Source organism: Ovis canadensis, chromosome 2 (genome assembly GCF_042477335.2).
Source record: "Ovis canadensis isolate MfBH-ARS-UI-01 breed Bighorn chromosome 2, ARS-UI_OviCan_v2, whole genome shotgun sequence".
NCBI lineage: Eukaryota > Metazoa > Chordata > Mammalia > Artiodactyla > Bovidae > Ovis > Ovis canadensis.
The window spans coordinates 74,771,112-74,790,165 of NC_091246.1; the positions used below are offsets into that span (position 1 = coordinate 74,771,112).

At 39.0% G+C, this 19,054-nt stretch overlaps 1 protein-coding gene across 9 annotated transcripts in view; it reads left to right on the forward strand.

Moving 5' to 3' along the window:
• The window catches only part of IL33 (interleukin 33), a 144,197-nt gene that overhangs the window by 110,233 nt on the left and 14,910 nt on the right, over positions 1-19,054 (forward strand). For 3 of the 9 annotated variants that reach the window (XM_069576535.1, XM_069576543.1, XM_069576536.1), the window contains 3 exons: positions 3,332-3,383; positions 12,120-12,275; positions 15,020-15,127. In XM_069576535.1, coding sequence (XP_069432636.1) covers positions 15,031-15,127 — 97 coding nt within the window. In that variant the 5' untranslated portion in view covers positions 3,332-3,383; positions 12,120-12,275; positions 15,020-15,030. Of the gene's footprint in view, positions 1-3,331; positions 3,384-6,924; positions 7,060-8,992; positions 9,114-12,119; positions 12,276-15,019; positions 15,128-19,054 lie in introns of all 9 variants that reach the window. The other 6 variants (XM_069576540.1, XM_069576534.1, XM_069576541.1 and 3 more) reach the window with 3 other exon arrangements.

Consider the following 19,054-nt stretch of genomic DNA (forward strand, 5'->3'; position numbering starts at 1 on the left):
GTGATTAATATGTGTCTTGGGGTGTTTTGCCTTGGGTTTATCCTGTTTGGGACTCTCTGGATTTCTTAGACTTGGGTGATTATTTCCTTCCCCATTTTAGGGAAGTTTTCAACTATTATCTCTTGAAGTATTTTCTCATGATCTTTCTTTTTGTCTTCTTCTTCTGGGACTCCTATAACTCGAATGTTGGAGCATTTAATATTGTCCTGGTGGTCTCTGAGATTGTCCTCATTTCTTTTAATTCATTTTTCTTTTTTTCCTCTCTGATTCATTTATTTCTACCATTCTATCTTCCACCTCACTAATCCTATCTTCTGCCTCCATTATTCTACTATTTGTTCCCTCCAGAGTGTTTTTTATCTCATTTATTGCATTATTCATTATATATTGACTCTTTTTTTTTCTTCTAGGTCCTTGTTAAACCTTTCTTGCATCTTCTCAATCCTTGTCTCCAGGCTATTTATCTCTGATTCCATTTTGTTTTCAAGATTTTGGATCATTTTCACTATCATTATTTGTAATTCTTTATCAGGTAGATTCCTTATCTCTTCCTCTTTTGTTTGGTTTGGTGGGCATTTATCCTGTTCCTTTACCTGCTGGGTATTCCTCTGTCTCTTCATCTTGTTTATATTGCTGTGTTTGGGGTGGCCTTTCTGTATTCTGGCAGTTTGTGGAGTTCTCTTTATTGTGGAGTTTCCTCACTGTGAGTGGGATTGTACGGGTGGCTTGTCAAGGTTTCCTGGTTAGGGAAGCTTGTGTTGGTGTTCTGGTGGGTGGAGCTGGATTTCTTCTCTCTGGAGTGCAATGAATTATCCAATAATGAGTTATGAAATGTCAGTGGGTTTGGAGAGACTTTGGGCAGCCTGTATATTGAAGCTCAGGGCTATGTTCCTGCATTGCTGGAGAATTTGCGTGGTAGGTCTTGCTCTGGAACTTGTTGGCCCTTGGGTGGTGCTTGGTTTCAGTTTAGGTATGGAGGCATTTGATGAGGTCCTGTTGACTAATGTTCCCTGGAGTCAGGAGTTTTCTGGTGTTCTCAAGATTTGGACTTAAGCCTGCTGCTTCTGGTTTTCAGTCTTATTTTTACAGTAGCCTCAAGACTTCTCCATCTATAAAGCACCATTGATAAAACATCTAGGTTAAAGATGAAAAGTTTCTCCACAGTGAGGGACACCCAGAGAAGTTCACAGAGTTACATGGAGAAGAGAAGAGGGAGGAGGGAGATAGAGGTGACCCAGATGAGATGAGGTGGAATCAAAAGAGGAGAGAGCAAGCTAGCCAGTAATCACTTCCTTATGTGCACTCCATAGTCTGGACTGCTCAGAGATGTTCACGGAGTTACACAGAGAAGAGAAGAGGGAGGAAGGAGACAGAGGTGGCCAGGAGGATAAAGGGGGGAATCAAAAGGAGAGAGACAGATCCAGCCAGTAATCAGTTCCCTAAGTGTTCTCCACTGTCCGGAATACACAAAGAGATTCACAGAGTTGGGTAGAGAAGAGAAGGGGGAGGGAGGAGATAGAAGCGACCTGGCAGAGAAAAAGGAGAGTTCAAAGGGGAAGAGAGCAGTCAAGCCAGTAATCTCGCTCCCAAGTAAGAAGGGGTACTGAAGATTGGGTTCTTAAAAGTACAAAATTGATAACAAATACCAAAAGTCAAAGATTAAAAAGCTAGAGTAGAGGTTGCACTTTCAAAAATGCAATATTAAAGAAAAAAGTCACAAAAATTATAATAGATATATATGAAGTTTGCTTTAAAAATAGGGTCTCTCTCTTTTTTTTTTTTTGCAAAGTAATAGTAGGTTACAAAAATGAAAATTAAAGGAGTAATACAGAACTTAAAAATAAAAAAAGATTAAAGAATGATAGTAAAAATAGTAAAAATGTATCTAGGACTTTCTCTGGTGTTGTTATGAGCAGTGTGGGGTCAGTTCATTTTCGGATAGTTCCTTGATCCAGCTTATATTTCTCAAGATCTATAGGCCCTTTCCTAGGTAGTCAGTACTAACTACAGGGTTTTAATCAATTGCACCTCTCACTTCCAAGGAGGTTCCCTATGTTTTAGCTTCTTCTGTTTGCTGGTCTCTTCAGTGTCTAATTTCCACCCTGACACAAGGGGGCAGTGGTGGACACTTTTTTAGGCTCACTTGTTCAGTTGTACTGTGGGGAGGGAGGGTCGCTGCAAACGAATAACACTGGCATGTGCTCACAGTGTCTCGGCCACACTGGGTTTGTCCCCGCTCACTGCGTGTGTGGTTTCCCTGTCAACACTGCTTAGGCTCTATGTTGCTCTGCTGGGAACTATCTGAGGCCAGCCCTGGGTTGTATACACTTCCCAGGTCTAAGCTGCTCAGGTTCAGGTACTCAGGTAGCCCTCAGAGGCGCAGACTCAGTTGGGCCTGCGTTTTGTGCCCTTCCCAGGTCCGAGCAGCTCAGGTGACCAGGTGTTTGGCAAGCGTGGTCACTGTGACTTATCGCCTCCCTCGTCCCTGCCACTCGGTTTTCTGGGTGTACAACTGGCACACCTTCTCAAGAGGATGTTGAGCATCCAGAATCCCAAGAAGTCTTGGTTAGCAACAAAGCCTGTTTGCAGTTTGGTAGATAATGCCTCTCTGGGGCCATGATTGCCCCTTCTGGCTTTGGCTGCACTCGCTTGCCCATCCTTTGTTCTGTGAGTGGGCCTGGTGGTGTCTTAGGTTAGGGCTTTTCGCGTGGTAGCTATCCCACAGTCTGGTTTGCTACCTCAAGTTAGTTCCCTCGGATTGCCCTCGGGGCATTCAGGCCCGGTCCTTACTCTAAGCAATGCAGCCCACGCCTCCCTGCCCAGCCCTGGCTTGCTAGTGGCAGATGCAGGCATCTGTGCTGCTTCTCCGCTGGGGCAGTTACCGTTGGGCACGTAATCTGTGGGTTTTAATTATTTATTTATTTTTCCTCCCGGTTATGTTGCCCTCTATGGTTCCAAGACTCGCCACAGACTCGGCAGTGAGAGTGTTTTCTGGTGTTTGGAAACTTCTCTCTTTTTTAAGACTCCCTTCCTGGGACAGAGCTCTATCTTTTATATTTTTTCCTACCTCCTTTCTAAGACAATGGGCTGCTTTTCTGGGTGCCTGATGTCCTCTGCTGGCATTCAGAAGTTGTTTTGTGGAATTTACTCAGCATTCAAATGTTCTTTTGATGAATTTGTGGGGGAGAAAATGGTCTCCCTGTCCTATTCCTCTGCCATCTTAGGACCGCATCCCCCTGAGTGCAGCACTTTAAAAGCATCATCTTTTAGGATTTTAAACAGCTCAGCTGGAATCCCATCACCTCTACTAGGGTTTTTTTTTTTTTCACAGTAAAGCTTCCTGCAGCCCACTTGACCTCATACTCCAAGATGTCTGGCTCCAGGTGAGTGACCAAACCATTGTGGTTATCTGGTCATTAAGATTTTTTCTGTATAGTTTTTCTGTATATTCTTGCCACCTCTTCTTAATCTCTTCTGCTTCTGTTAGGTCCTCACCATTTCTGTCCTTTATTGTGCCCATCTTTGCATGAAATGTTCCCTTAGTATCTCCAATTAAAGAGATTTCTAGTCTTTTTCATTCTATTGTTTTCCTCCATTTATTTGTATTGTTCACTTAAGAAGGCTTTCTTATCTCTTCTTGCTATTCTGTGGATCTCTGCATTCAGTTGGGTATATCTTTCCTTTTCTCCTTTGCTTTTCACTTCTTTTCTCAGCTACTTGTAAGGCCTCCTCAGACAACCACTTTGCCTTCTTCCCTTTCTTTTTCTTTGGGATGGCTTTGGTCACCACCTCCTGTACGATGTTAGGAATCTCTGTCCATAGTTCTTCAGACATTCTGTCTACCAGATCTAATTCCTTGAATCTATTTGCCACATATGTGAGGCATGAGGTGGGGCAACCAAAGGGAATAAAACAACACATTGAACTGAATAATTCAAAATGTTGATCACACTAAAACCACAGAGCCAGAGACTAAACATAAAGTCAGCTTTTAAAAATGCTTTAGAACAAGCACTGACCCAAGAACAAGAAGACCTGGGTTCTATCAGGTTGAGTCATATAAAAGTGTTATTTTTATAGGTCAAAATTCAGTAGTGCCAGTTTCATATTGCTCAACCCACAGTTCCTGCTACACCACTCTGTGGTGATCTTTGGGATTTGGATAGGGCTTCCACATCTGTCCAGCTGATGATGCCTGCCTTGCCTAGTTTGTAGGGTTTCTGCAAGGACCTATACAAATTATACAACATTTTATTGAGTGTCTGCTTATGAGTAGTTGCTTGGAAAACAAAAAATGACTAAGGTATAATGTTTGTTCCCAAGGAGCTAACAGCCAATGAAGGAAACAAAGAGAAGCAACATTGGATATGATAAGCAAGTAAGGAAGGAAGCAATAAATTCTATTGGATTGGTAGACAAAATCATTTCAATTGAGCTCTAAAGGTTAAATAGAAGTTTCCCATGTAAAGGGGAAGAGACAAATTTAGCAAGAGGAACAACTTGAACAAGGCATGCAGGTGTGAAAGTGCATGGTAACTTGAGGAACAGTAAATCATCCAGTGGGTCTAAAATGTACAGGGTAATGAGGAAAGGGGTGTGTGAGGCCAAAAAGTTTGAAGGGGTGGGTCACACCAGGGTATGAAAATGATTGGATAAGATGCATCTAGAGGAACTGTAAGAAAGCATAGAGTGTTTTACAAATGCTGTTATTTACCTTGAATACATAAAAGAAAGTTTCCCTGAAAACTCATACCATCCCTCCCTGAAACTCACATCATCCCTTCCCTGAAAACTCACAAAAGGTTTGGCTTGAGTCATAGATTGATTTGCCAAATTTCTTAATAGAGTGTTTCCTCTCCCTAGGAGGCACGTAGAAATTTTCAGAGTGGTGGGGAGTGGAGAACAGGAAGTGATTCAGTTTGAGTGCTATCTCATTGTTGCCCCCTTCTTCCATATCAGTTAGTCTGATCTCCCCCAAGAAAGAATTAAAGCCACCACAAACAATGGAGGAGAGGGTCAGTGTAAGCACACTTCCCTCTTATCTTTTCCCTTCTGCTTCCCTGTAAAATCTCTCAGAATTAAGGCATTCAGTGTTGCCAAGCTTAGTCATATTTTCCATTTCCCCTCTCTCCTACCAGCCAGGATCAATTTTGGGGTGCTGACTTCTTTCAATAATTTTCTTGTACCCAACAATAGGTTAGTATAATTCCACCATACCCTCAGAGTTCCTCTGCACAAACAAGAACATGCAAGCCTGACAACACAGTGAATGGCATTGAAGGCCCAGGAATCAATTTCACCTTATTCTACCAATGGCTCCCATGGAATAAGAGAAAGAACCAAATGGACTTGATTTCAAATTCTGCCTTTGCTACTTACTGACTATGTGGCCTTTTGCAAGACAATTAATCACTCTGAGTCTCTATTTCCTCACTTCTAAAATGGAGGAAATAATATCAAATACTGGTGTTATGGTGACTATTATAAACAATGTATGTAAAATATCTGATCCACAGAAGATGCCCAAGATACTGTAACTGTTATCACCATTAGTGTTATCGCCACCACCATCATTAAGAGTCTGAACTAATGCAGACTCCCTGCTGGTCTCATTCCTTCTCTCTTACTGCCCTCCATCTGTTCCTCACATGGCAGCCAGAGCACTCTTTAAAAAACTAAGTCATATTCCACCTTACTTAAAACCCTTCTTTGGCTTCCCATTGCACTTTGAATGAAATCCAACTCCTTCCCCTGGCCTCCAGGGCCCAGCCCTACTTGGTTTCTTCCTCCTTCCAACTCCAACCCCATTACATTATACTCTCCCAATTGCCCAATCTGCTCCAGCCACACTGGTGCTCTTAGTTCCCTAAAAACTGCAAGTTCTGTCAGGGCCTGTGCCCCTGGAGTTTTCTCTATCCAGAAGGCATCCTCTGTCCCCTTTCAGCCATATGTTCTTCACACCCTTTGGGCACAGCTTAAATGCCACCTTCTCTGACCACACTATCTTAGTTCCATTCTAGTCCTTAAACTTCCTCATCAATCTAATTCTTACTTATCATATTGATTTATTTGTATGGTTTATTTTCTCAAAATATATCTCCCCAAAAAAGAATAAACTCCAGGAGGGCAGGAAGAAGTTTGCTTTATTCACTACTGTATCCCTAGCACCTAGCTGAGCACTAGAAAAGTGTTTGATTTATTATTGTTATTCTTAGCACTCTGTGCAGATACAAATCCATACCACTTGTGAACTCGGGACCTCAGAGAGGTTGGGATTTCTCTATAATGATTACTAGCTATATTTCTTTTCAAAGCATTTAACTACTTTGTAGGACATCAAAGATTAAACTTTCTATTTTCTGTATCATCCAAATTGTCCATAATGAACATATATTTTTAATAAAAATTTCTCATAAACTCTGCATTTTAACAAGACTCCTCACTCCAATTTGATTAAATTCATTTATTTTAAAAGTAAAATCCACAAAGAGGAAAGAAAGACCAGCAGCCAACTTAACACTCTTAAGGGTATCAATTTTGGGAAAAGAGGAATTGCTAATCAAACATGATATATAAGAGACATTTACTGATTCAATAAACAATTTTCCATTTGATCAAATGTAGATTATATGACAAAGTAAAATGAAAACTGTTGTGCAGTGTCCCATGGGTTAACACTGATGGAATACATAGTCCCTGGCAACTAATGGGCACTCACTATTTGTGGAATGTAGGTTTCTGGAAGCCTTCTCCAGCCAAAGAAGCAATCATACACATGGCAACTTTGGAAATGATAATATCGCATACATTTTTGTTGTTGTTGTTGCTCAGAAATGAATTACCAACTAATGAATTTCTTTTTAAGACACTATTCCTTGATTAAAATCTCATTTCAGGTTTTTATTTTACTTTTTTGTGATTTAGTGTTAGTCGCTCAGTCGTGTCCGACTCTCAGTGACCCTATGGACTGTAGCCAGCCGGGCTCCTCTGTCCATGGAATTCTCCAGGCAAGAATACTGGAGTGGGTGGCGATTTTCTTCAGGGTTTAGTGATTTAAATGTATGTCATTTCCTCTGAAATGTTCCTCTCCACTACACATACACTCTTACCCTCTTCTTCCTCCTTTCTTAAAAAGTTCCTGTTCTTTCCTTGTATTGTCTAAAACATGGCTTTCCCCTTGTGACACCACTATTCTTAAACCCACTCTCCTTCATTGTGTGCCCATTTCCTAGCACCAGTACAGGAAGTGGCACATTTCTCATTTTCCACTGCCCTTAGTAACCTCAACCCTGGGCCCAACTACTTTTGTTAATGTCTTTCCATTCTGGTTACCAGGGATCCCAACATCCTTTTCTGTTTGAGTTGCCTTCTCTATCATCACCCTCAGTTGACTTCATTGCCTGTTTTAATGATTCTTTAGTCCTCTACAGGGCTTTGCTGGTGGCTCAGATGGTAAAGAACCCACATGCAATGCACAGCTCACTGACAAAGCCTCATCCTGACCGCCATTATCATCAGAACATCTCCACCTCCAAGATAAGAACACTGGAATTCACCTGCTTATAATGTAAAACAAGCTTCTGTATTTTTACTTCTCCCACTCCCATTTTTAAAACCTTTAGAAATTGTGCTAAAATGTAACAATAAATATAATACATCTGATTTTCATTTTAATTATTTTAAGTGTATATAAAATACACTGACATTAGTGAGCAACCATCATAATCCAGCTCCAAAATTTTTTTCATCTTCCCAAAATGAAGCTTGATATCCATGAACAGTATTACCCCATTTCCTAGTTAAGTCTTTTAAGCATATTTATATTTCCCTTAATCGCTGTAAAGCTTCTCACAACCTACTTTATGAAGAAGAATCAGGCCATTTTACAAGACCCTCAAGTTCATGTTCCTAGACCTGACATTTCACATCTCCCTCATTCTCTCACTTTTCCTCCTCTCCTGCACAAAGAAATATGCCCCCTCCTTTTCAAAGCTGACCTTCCACTAGTATTCTTTCCCCCTCTCTCTTCTCTGTTTCCTCTGGGACTTTGATATAGAAAACTATATAGTTTTGATATAGAAAACTATATCAGTTTTCTCTTTCTCATTCACTACTTTCTCTCTACACTGAAATACACCTAGGAGTTTAATATTCTAATAAAAAATAATAACGGGTTAAGTTTTACTATGTTCTAGCTATTATGCTAAGTGCTTAAAATGTACCTCCTTATATAATTCTCATAAAAATCCCATGAGTTCAAAATATTATAAGAAAAAGTGTTATTATGAGGAAACTGAGGCTTTAGAGACATCAAGTAACTTGCCCTAGACTTTTCACCTGACTAGTTAGCAGCATCCTCCCTTCTCCATGCTGCTGTCAAGATACCATTTTCCCTGTGTTTCCCTTTCATTACTGTACTTTTTAAAAAGTCTTTCTTCTTTCTTCTTCACACTGTGCAGTGCACTACAGTTTCCTACCTTGCCTAAAGGACTCTCTCCAAGGCCTCTAATCTGCTAGTTCTCTGCACTGCTCATCAAATGTTCCTTTTTGAGAGGATCTGCTTTCTTAGCCTTCATAATATGACCTGGTTTTTTTGTTTGTTTGTTTGTTTTGTCCTTCTCTTTCTGATCTTCTTTGCTAACTCCTTTTCTTCTCTTACCCCTTAAATGTAAGAGTCTCCACAGTTCCATCTAGACACAGCTTTCTCTTCCTGCTCCACACTCAGCTGAGCCAATCTCACTTTGCTCCCACATAATCAACAGTTATGCTTTCACAAATGAACAAATCCACATGGCTAAGTCTGGCCTTCTCAACCCACAACCCAGCTCCAGCTCCCTGCTGAAATTTCCATATAACTGTTCCTTAAGTTTGAGATACCATTTGCCCCATATTACTCATTACTTGTTCCTGTCAATGAACTCTTCACCTGAGTTTCCTACCCAGACCACTGGCACCAATTTCACTTCCCTTTGCCTTCCCTTCCCCTGTCCAGAGCTAATACATCCACATCCAAAAAGAGCTATGGAGGCTCTGTGGCAGACACAACACTGAACTGCGAATGAACTTTTGTTCTAATCCTGACTCAGCCACTAAGGACCTATGCAACAATGGAGGTAGGACCAGGGATCTCTGGGGCCCTTCCTCATTCAACATTTAAGGATTCTTATGAAATATGCCTGAAGCACTAATCACATTCATCCCCTCCTGACTACTCTCACTGACACTGCCCTAGCTCTATCCTCACTGCTTTTTGCCTGGGTTATTTAATTGGCCTCCTAACTGGCATTCTTTCCTTTCTTCTAGTCCTTCATACAGCCATAAAATTACATTCATAAAACACATCTTTGATATTTCTCACTTGCTTAAAAAACTTATAAAAGATTCCTGTTAGCTACAGAGTAAAAGTCAAACTCCTTACCATTATATTCACAGCTCCTTGAATTCTACTCCCCACATAACATAGGAAGCCTCACTTTTTCTAAATTGGATTACAAAGGTGTTTGGGATAAGCATTTGGGGGAAAAAAATCCCTAAATTACTCTTTATACTAGACATAATAAGGGATTAAAGATTTAAATATTAAATAGTAAAGAATAAAACTTTTAGAAAGTGGCATGATAAATTAATTTATAATCTTTTATAAATCTATAATTTATAAATTAATTTATAATCTTCAAAGCAGGACACAAAATTCAGAAGTTATAGAAGGAAATGTTGATTAAAATTTATGACATAACATGGGTGTACCTATGCCTGATTCTTGTTGATGTTTGACAGAAAACCACAAAATTCTGTAAAGCAATTATCCTTCAATTAAAAAATAAATAAATTGGCAAAAAATCAATCAAACATGAGTAAACCTATGGCTGAGCATCTTGATGTTTGCTAGAAATCAGTGCAACACTGTAAAGCAATTATCCTTCAATTAAAAATAAATAAATAAAATAAAGTAAATAAATAAAAAATAAATTGTTCCTCCCCTACCCACACTGGACCCCTGCTGCTAAGGCAATGGAGAAAGGGCATGCACTTGAATTGCTGAAATTACAAATCAATACAAACTTTTTGAAGTCAGTTGGATAATATCTATCAAAATATAAGATGCTTATACAGTTTGATCCAGAAATCTTGCTACAAGGAATGTATGCTACCAATGAATTTCCAAAGGCTTACCAGAATCACAACACACAAACACACACACACATAGACCTGTAAGTTACAACTCTGGTTATAGCAGAAAAGAAGAAAAGGGGAAAACTGGAAACGGCCAAAGAATTGATCAATACAAGATTGCTTATAGTATATTTATATGATTATATATATTGTTGTTGCGGTCCTGTAATGGACCGGAACCTGGTGGTCCAGAGTCGACGTTAAGAAAGTGAAAGAGACAGAGAGAGAGAGAAAGAGAGACAGACAGACAGACATGGGGACCCAAGCTCTGATGGAGAAAGGGTGCTTTATTAGCAGAAATGCAGGCTTATATATCTTTACAACAGACTGGTTCCAAATAGGAAAAGGAGTACGTCAAGGCTGTATATTGTCACCCTGCTTCTTTAACGTCTATGCAGAGTACATCATGAGAAACGCTGGGCTGGAAGAAGCGCAAGCTGGAATCAAGATTGCCGGGAGAAATATCAACAACCTCAGATATGCAGATGACACCACCCTTATGGCAGAAAGTGAAGAAGAACTAAAGAGCCTCTTGATGAAAGTGAAAGTGGAGAGTGAAAAAGTTGGCTTAAAGCTTAATATTCAGAAAACGAAGATCATGGCATCTGGTCCCATCACTTCATGGGAAATTGATGGGAAAACAGTGGAAACAGTGTCAGACTTTATTTTGGGGGGCTCCAAAATCACTGCAGATGGTGATTGCAGCCATGAAATTAAAAGACGCTTGTTCCTTGGAAGATAGTTATGACCAACCTAGATAGCATATTGAAAAGCAGAGATATTATTTTGCCAACAAAGGTCCGTCTAGTCAAGGCTATTTCCTGTGGTCATGTATGGATGTGAGAGTTGGACTGTGAAGAAAGCTGAGCGCTGAAGAATTGATGCTTCTGAAGTTTGGTGTTGGAAAAGACTCTTGAGAGTCCCTTGGACTGCAAGGAGATCCAGCCAGTCCATTCTGAAGGAGATCAGCCCTGGGATTTCTTTGGAAGGAATGATGCTAAAGCTGAAAGTCCAGTACTTTGGCCACCTCATGCAAAGAGTTGACTCACTGGAAAAGACTCTGATGTTGGGAGGGATTGGGGGCAGGAGGAGAAGGGGAAGACAGAGGATGAGATGGCTGGACTGCATCACTGACTCAATGGACATGAGTCTGAGTAAACTCCGGGAGTTAGTAATGGACAGGGAGGCCTGGCGGGCTGCGATTCATGGGGCCACAAAGAGTCAGACACGACTGAGCGACTGAAATGAACTGAATACATACAAGGTCGCTGACGCTGAAAAGAGTCGCTGCATGTCTCATCCTATGACTTCAGTCCTAAGAACTGCGTGCAGCTCTACTCATTCTCAGAATAGGAACAAATAAGGAACAGAGAATCCTTGAGAAATAGAAAACAGCATGCAGGAATAGGCCTGTTAAATGTTCTCTGACAATTTGTAATGCTCCCTGTAAAAAGAATTATTCTGACATGTAAAAATGTCATGTTTATGCTTATGATGTATGTTAACTGTATAATGAAAAAGCTTATAAAATAACATCTGCAGTATGATTCTACTTTTTATTTAAAAAAATAGATATATATAGTACTTCTTCACTGAAAAAAAGAATGTTAGGATCTACAGTATACATGCTTTCCTGTCATTTACCCATTTCCTAAGTGTACATATATCATTTTTATAACCAGAAAAAAAATTACTTGAAAAGTTTTCAACTTTCTGTAGGAAAGAGAAAGGCAATTAAATAATCTGGGTCCTTATACGCTCCGTGGTGAGTAATAAACAGTATGTAGAGTCCAAATGACAGAGGTTTTATCAAAGTTAATGATTAACTGAGTACAGCTCATTGAAAGTGCTATGGCTAAAATAATCTAAAAGCTCTGTTTAGGATTTTGTTGTGGGAATGGGAATGCATTCCCACCCATTCTAACCCATTCAACTGGCTCTATTAGGATTGCCTCATTCATCTAATGCTGTCATCCAACGTTGCTTAATCCAAGAGTGTGTATATATAAGTAGAGTTGGACTATAACTGCATCAACTACTACCAAGTGTGGACAACAGGAAGCCGCATCATTTGAGACCAGCCCTTCACATTTATAACTTAGGTGGGTATCATAACCAGTATGCGAGAATATTTGCCATATATTATTAGAAAGAGCAGCTCAAAAGAACCAGTAATGTTTACAATGCCATACTCTAATATTTCTGATTTTAAAATAAGAGAATAAACAGTAAATTTTAAGCATAAAATTTTTTTAAGAGTGATTGTATTTTTTAAGGTAAAAGATTTGTAGGTTGTTTAAAGAAAATGTTTTGTTTTTCAGACAAAGATTAGAAAATATTTCCTGTTTTTGACTTATTGCATGCTCCTTAAAAAGCAGTTGACCTTTTCTGTGTCAGTGACTCCATTTTAAATGTTATATTTCAGTTTCTTATCTATCTTACATGAATCTACAGGCTAATATTGGTTTAGAACAGAGTTCCTCCAAGTGTGTTCTCTCAAACTAACCATGGGAATATTAACAGAGTGAACTGAGGAGATTATTTGAGATCAAATAATCACTGAAAATAATTAATTAAACAAAGGTACCCACAATTCTACAGTGAGGGAATGTCAGCACCTTTACTATGCTAATATGAATTCTGACTTTCCAAGAAGTGGAATATAGATTGAAATATTTCCCAGATTTATTTGAAAATACAACTTTTAAAAATGTCTATCCAAGAGATTTTTTTTCTAGGACATAAAGATTCTTGGATAAAAGAGAAAAACAAATCCAGCAATGTAATCTTCATGTTATCAGTAAAATATTACCTGAACACCTACTGTGTGCAGGGTACTATTTGAACTATTTTCTGTACAATTTAAAATTTAACACAATAAAGCTACTTAAATGCACTATCCCACATTATGGTTACAAATTAAATATCGTATTCTGAAATTTATGATTTAAAAGAATTTGGACAATTGCTTGAGCATTTGAAGCTGAATTCTCATTTCTGCTTACTTTCTTTCTACATTTGGAGGGAGAAGAGAATAGCCAGGGTCGGGAAGCTCTGACATAAAGATGGAAATCACGAGACTAGATTCTAGTCCTGGTTCTGCTTTTGTGAACCTGGGCGAGGCACTTAACCTTTCAGACCTAGCCTACTCAACTACAGAGCTGGGGTGGGTGGGGTGCTCAGGAAATGATGTCTAAGTTTCTCTGCTTCTTATGTTCAACTGTTCTTGATCAAGAAAGGCAGCAGAATCAGAGGAAGAAGGTAAGGATTGATGTGAGCCCCTCATGCTCTGTGAGGATAATATTTACTCCCGTGGACGATACATTCATTTCTAGGGGCAAAATAGGGAATCTCAATTATGCTATCATTGAAGGATTTTGCTCATCAGACAGGCTATAAATAGAATGGCTTTGTGTAAGATTCTAGTTCCATTTAAACAAGAAAATTTGGAATTTCAGCCTACTGGGGACTTGGCAAGGGACAAAAATAAAGGTGCAGAAAGTTTATTTTCCAGTGAATCCTCTAACCCAGGAACTCAATGTTCCTCCTTTAGTCTGCTAGAAGAGCTGGTCCTAATGAAGTTTATAAGAGATTTAAATAGTAACCACTCTTGGGATAATTTGGATTAAAAAATTTTAAATCTAGCACAAAGAGAGCAATGCTTACTAAAAGAAGTATTAACTATTATAGAATTTCAGATAATATTAGAGAAAGTTTAAGACTGGAGGAGCAATCTTGCTCCCTCCACAAAGCACAGCAACAATGCCTTACCTTGACCATGAAGCCTGGTTGCAGTACCCTACTGAAAGAATACATGAAAGTGAAAGTGAAAACGTTACACAGTCATGTCTGACTCTTTGCGATCCCACAGATTGTAGCCCAGTAGGCTCCTTTGTCCATGGAATTCTCTATGGAAGAATACTGGAGTGAGTAGCCATTCCCCCAGGGAATCTTCCTGACCTAGGCAATTTATAAGACAACTCCATATTCCTTCAAAATGGTACTATGACCCAGCTTGATAATTAAGGAACAGCATCATTGATGATCCTTGCCTGAATCAAATATTAAATTGGACGCTGCAAAACGGTGATTTTTCTAATTCTATCATTCCTTCCATAATGAATAAATCTTATTTATTCTTAAGAAATGCTATGGACTTGCAGCTTTTTTTTTTTAATAAAATGCTTTATAGTCAATTACCATCATTTTTTCTGATGCTCAAACTGTGCCAAATTTATGCAGCAGGAGACCCTTCAAGGGGACTCCTGTGTCCTTTTGACACAATCTCACTAGTTTTTGAATGATTCACTGCTTTCTGGCACAATGAGATACTCAGTGTTCACTTCTATTATTTCTCAACCCAGATCTAGAATCTTGGTTCCCTTCAATGGAAAAAGTAGCTAGAAACTAAGATACAGGCACATTGATATTGATAATTCAAATTTAACACTACAGGGATTTTCTTTTCTACTTTTATATTTATATCTCCTTTTCCCTGCAGTGAAAATCCTATAACACCAATACATCTGTTCTATTCCATAGTATAGCAAAAAACAGTCTCAGAATTTCAAAACCAATATTTCCACTAACAACAAGCCCACAAAGTAAAGTTTAAGATTGGAATTCTTTTCACCCTCTGACAATAGTTCTAGTATGTATGTATGTGTATATATATATATATATATATATATATATATATATATATATATTCAGAATACTACATTCAAATTTTACTGAATTATTTTTCTATGTAGCTTTGTTATCAATTTTATATTGTTAGCCACAGTTGTTTCTGTTTGTTTTCAAGTTGAGACAATTGAACTAACATTATATTTTAATTCAACAGAAGCCTGAAAAATGAAGCCTAAAATGAAGTATTCAACCACCAAAATTTCCCCAACAAAGATGAAAAGCACAGCAGGCAAAGCCTTGGTAAAATCTCCCAAGTTGAGAAGTAAGGACTTAAGTCTTTCTGATTGTTTTACACACTATTGTTTATCTGTTACCAAATCTTTATTAATCCAATGTTTATACATGTAAACTTATTAAAAACTACTAAGATGGCTCATAAGTGTATAATAGAGAAGGCTTTGGTTGTAAAATCAGACTATAAAGGGCCAACTTTTGTTTATTTGATATATCACAGAACAGGAGAGGTTTAGGTGATTTAAACCTGCTAATAGTGATAAATATAATTACAGCCTGTCATATCAATTCCTTCTCTACCCAAACCTACTGCCACCAAATCCCAAAACCTTTTTCCCAGATCACCTAACAAAAATTTAAACTGACTGACTTTTATTCAACAAACATTTATTAAGACCTTTGGTATATCAAGTTTTTGGTCTTGACTTCAGATAAAGGAGAGAATAACAAGTGAAGATATTTGAATAATCCGGGCACCAAATAAAGCAAAATTGACCAAATGATGCTCAAGTTTATCCAGTTGCAAACTCAAAGTGTCTGAAATAAGTTGAAGGGCAGATAAAATCAGAGAGTAGCTATACCTTCAAGATGAAAGAATTATTAACATCTTTGATTCTTAAAATAACCTATCCTAGGAAAAAATTATACAAATTTACACTCATGTTTTTCATTTGAGAGCAGTAGCACAAGAGAATTAACAGAGCTCTGGTGTACTGAGAAAAAAAAGAGAATGAAAAATGGTAGTGGGCACTGGCATATCTTTGTCTTTTGTGCGCCTCTTCATTTCCCTGAACATGTAAGGCTAGAAGAGAAAGCAATGTCAGACAGAATATCATTTCTGTCTTCCCTGAGGCTCTGGCCCATTAATGCTCCTCTCTTATAAGTAGGAAGACCAATCTGCTGCGGTATCTGAATCACCAGGTATCTGAGTCACAGCTAAGTTAGTTGTTTTATTTATGTCTGAGCCAAAATGCTCCTTTCAGAAACAGTGACTCATTAGAAGTGACTCTGTGTCCCCAAATTCCCTCTTAATAAAGAATGCATTTTCTTTGTACCCTAGGAGATGTGGGCTCTCCGTAGATAACTGATATGAAGCAGGAGGCTGGGAATATGTACCAGAGTCGCTGGCATTAGTGGAAAATGAAAATGTAACCCATCCTTTAAGGGTGCAAAGGACCCAACAGCTTATTTATGCCATTTAGAGAAACAATGATTAAGATTATCCCCAAATCACATTACATTATTTTTATCATCCCTTAGCAGATTTTTCCCTTCCAATAATAACTGGTTCAGTTTAATACTAAAATTGTCATTATTTAAACACTCTTGGCTAAAATTGCAACAGATACCTATGTGGTATCTGACAGATATGAACTGCTTCTCAAAACTGAAGGTGCAAGGAATGTCACACCTTATTTTTGTAAATAAACTGCTCTGAGTACCCAAGCAACAAAGTCTATTTTAATACTGTCTCCTCCCGTGGGCTAGCAGGATCTTACACAGTGGAAAAGCCACAAAACTCAGTACTTAACCTCTACCGGTATCCATACAGTCAGATCCCACATAAGTTCTGGTCAGCACCAGAGCATTTCACCTCTAGTTTTCACCTCTAGTGCCAACACAGTACAGAACTTCAGGAGTTAGAGGAAAGCCTCTCCCCAAATGTATCTCCTTTCCAGGAACCTACTCCTTAGAGTTAGCCCATTCTCCCCTACTATTTCCTCTCCCCATACCCATTAATCCTTTCCCTGCCCTGACAATCCAGTGTCGTTATGGATCTATTCAGAAGTCACAATAAGGAAGCCTTGGCCCATATCCATCCAACAGAAGTATTTTAGTTGGCCTGAACAGTGTTACTGTTGTTTTTCAATTGAGGTAACATTTAAAAATTGGGAGATTTTGCATACAAATCTGAATTACAGCTTCTCAGGAGAAATTTGAAGATCTAGCAACAACTGGGCCCATATATCCCTACATGACAATAGCTGGAGGCAGAATACAGTAGGGATCACCCCCTTTAGTTTGGAGTTGTCTATAAGATAATCTTCTGTTACAGTGAAGGAGCTTTAACTTTATCCTGTGGATAGCAGGGAACCACTGAAAATGTTTAATTGGGAAATAATAAGACATTTTTACTTTGGATAGATCATGTTGGTGGTAGTAAAGATAGAGTAAAGAGGCAAGAGTGGAAACAGAGACTGGTCAGAGGTCTACTGCATTCATCTTAGGGGACTGATGATGAGGGCCTGCCCTAAGATGACAGAATGGAAAGGAAAAACTAAAATTCAGATACATTCAGAAAATGAAATCAGTAAGGCTTAATAACAAACTGAATAAATTGAAGAATGGAGACAGGCGGGGAAATGATTAATTCTCAGCTTTTTGATTTTAAAGTTGGGCAGATATGGCAGATAGCAGTACTATTTTTAAAGATGGGGAATTCTTCAGGAATATATTGGGGGCAGAGAAAGATAAAGTTTATTTTTTTTTATTGTAAGTGTATTTTCATTTGGGGTAAGTGTAGGTCATCTGGGTCAAGATATCCAGAATTCAGGAGGCTCTACATAGATAGAAATAGGGATGCTTTCAGTTCAGTCGCTCAGTTGTGTCCGACTGTTTGCAATCCCGTGAATCGCAGCATGCCAGGCCTTCCTGTCCATCACCCACTCCTGGAGTTCACCCAAACTCAAGGCTATTGAGTCGGTGATGCCATCCAGCCATCTCATCCTCTGTCGTCCCCTTCTCCTCCTGCCCCCACTCCCTCCCAGCATCAGAGTCTTTTCCAGTGAGTCAACTCTTTGCATGAGGTGGCCAAAGTATTGGAGTTTCAGCTTCAGCATCCAAAGAAATTCCAGGGCTGATCTCCTTTAGAATGGACTGGTTGGATCTCTGTGCAGTCCAAGGGACTCTCAAGAGTCTTCTCCAACACTACACTTCAAAAGCATCAATTCTTGGGCTCTCAGCTTTCTTCACAGTCCAACTCTCACATCCATACATAACCAGAGGAAAAACCATAGCCTTGACTAGACGGACCATTGTTGGTAAAGTAATATTTCTGCTTTTCAATATGCTATCTAGGTTGGTCATAACTTTTCTTCCAAGGAGTAAGCGTCTTTTAATTTCATGGCTGCAGTCACTATCTGCAGTGATTTTGGTGTCCAAAAACATAAAGTCTGACACTGTTTCCATTTCCCATGAAGTGATGGGACCAGATGCCATGATCTTCATTTTCTGAATGTTGAGCTTTAATCCAACTTTTTCACTCTCCTCTTTCACTTTCATCCAGAGGCTTTTTAGTACCTCTTCACTTTCTGCCATAAGGGTGGTGTCATCTGCATATCTGAGGTTCTTGATATTTCTCCCGGCAATCTTGATTCCAGCTTGTGCTTCTTCCAGCTCAGCGTTTCTCATGATGTACTCTGCATAGAAGTTAAATAAGCAGGGTGACAATATACAGCCTTGATGTACTCCTTTTCCTATTTGGAACCAGTCTGCCACTGGTTCCATGTCCAGTTCTAACTATTGTTTCCTGACCTGCATATAGGTTTCTCAAGAGGCAGGTCAGGTGGTCTGGTATTTCCATCTCTTTCAGAATTTTCCACAGTTTATTGTGATCCACACAGTCAAAGGCTTTGGCATAGTCAATGAGGCAGAAATAGATGTTTTTCTGGAACTCTCTTGCTTTTTCCATGATCCAGCAGATGTTGGCAATTTGATATCTGGTTCCTCTGCCTTTTCTAAAACCAGCTTCAACATCTGGAAGTTCACGGTTCACATATTGCTGAAGCCTGGCTTGGAGAATTTTGGCCATTACTTTACTAGCATATGAGATGAGTGCAATTGTGTGGTAGTTTGAGCATTCTTTGGCATTGCCTTTCTTGGGAACTTAAGTCAAAATGCCCCATGGGATCAAAATTTCTGTGGAGAAAAAACAAAAGATACAAAGCTTGGGAGA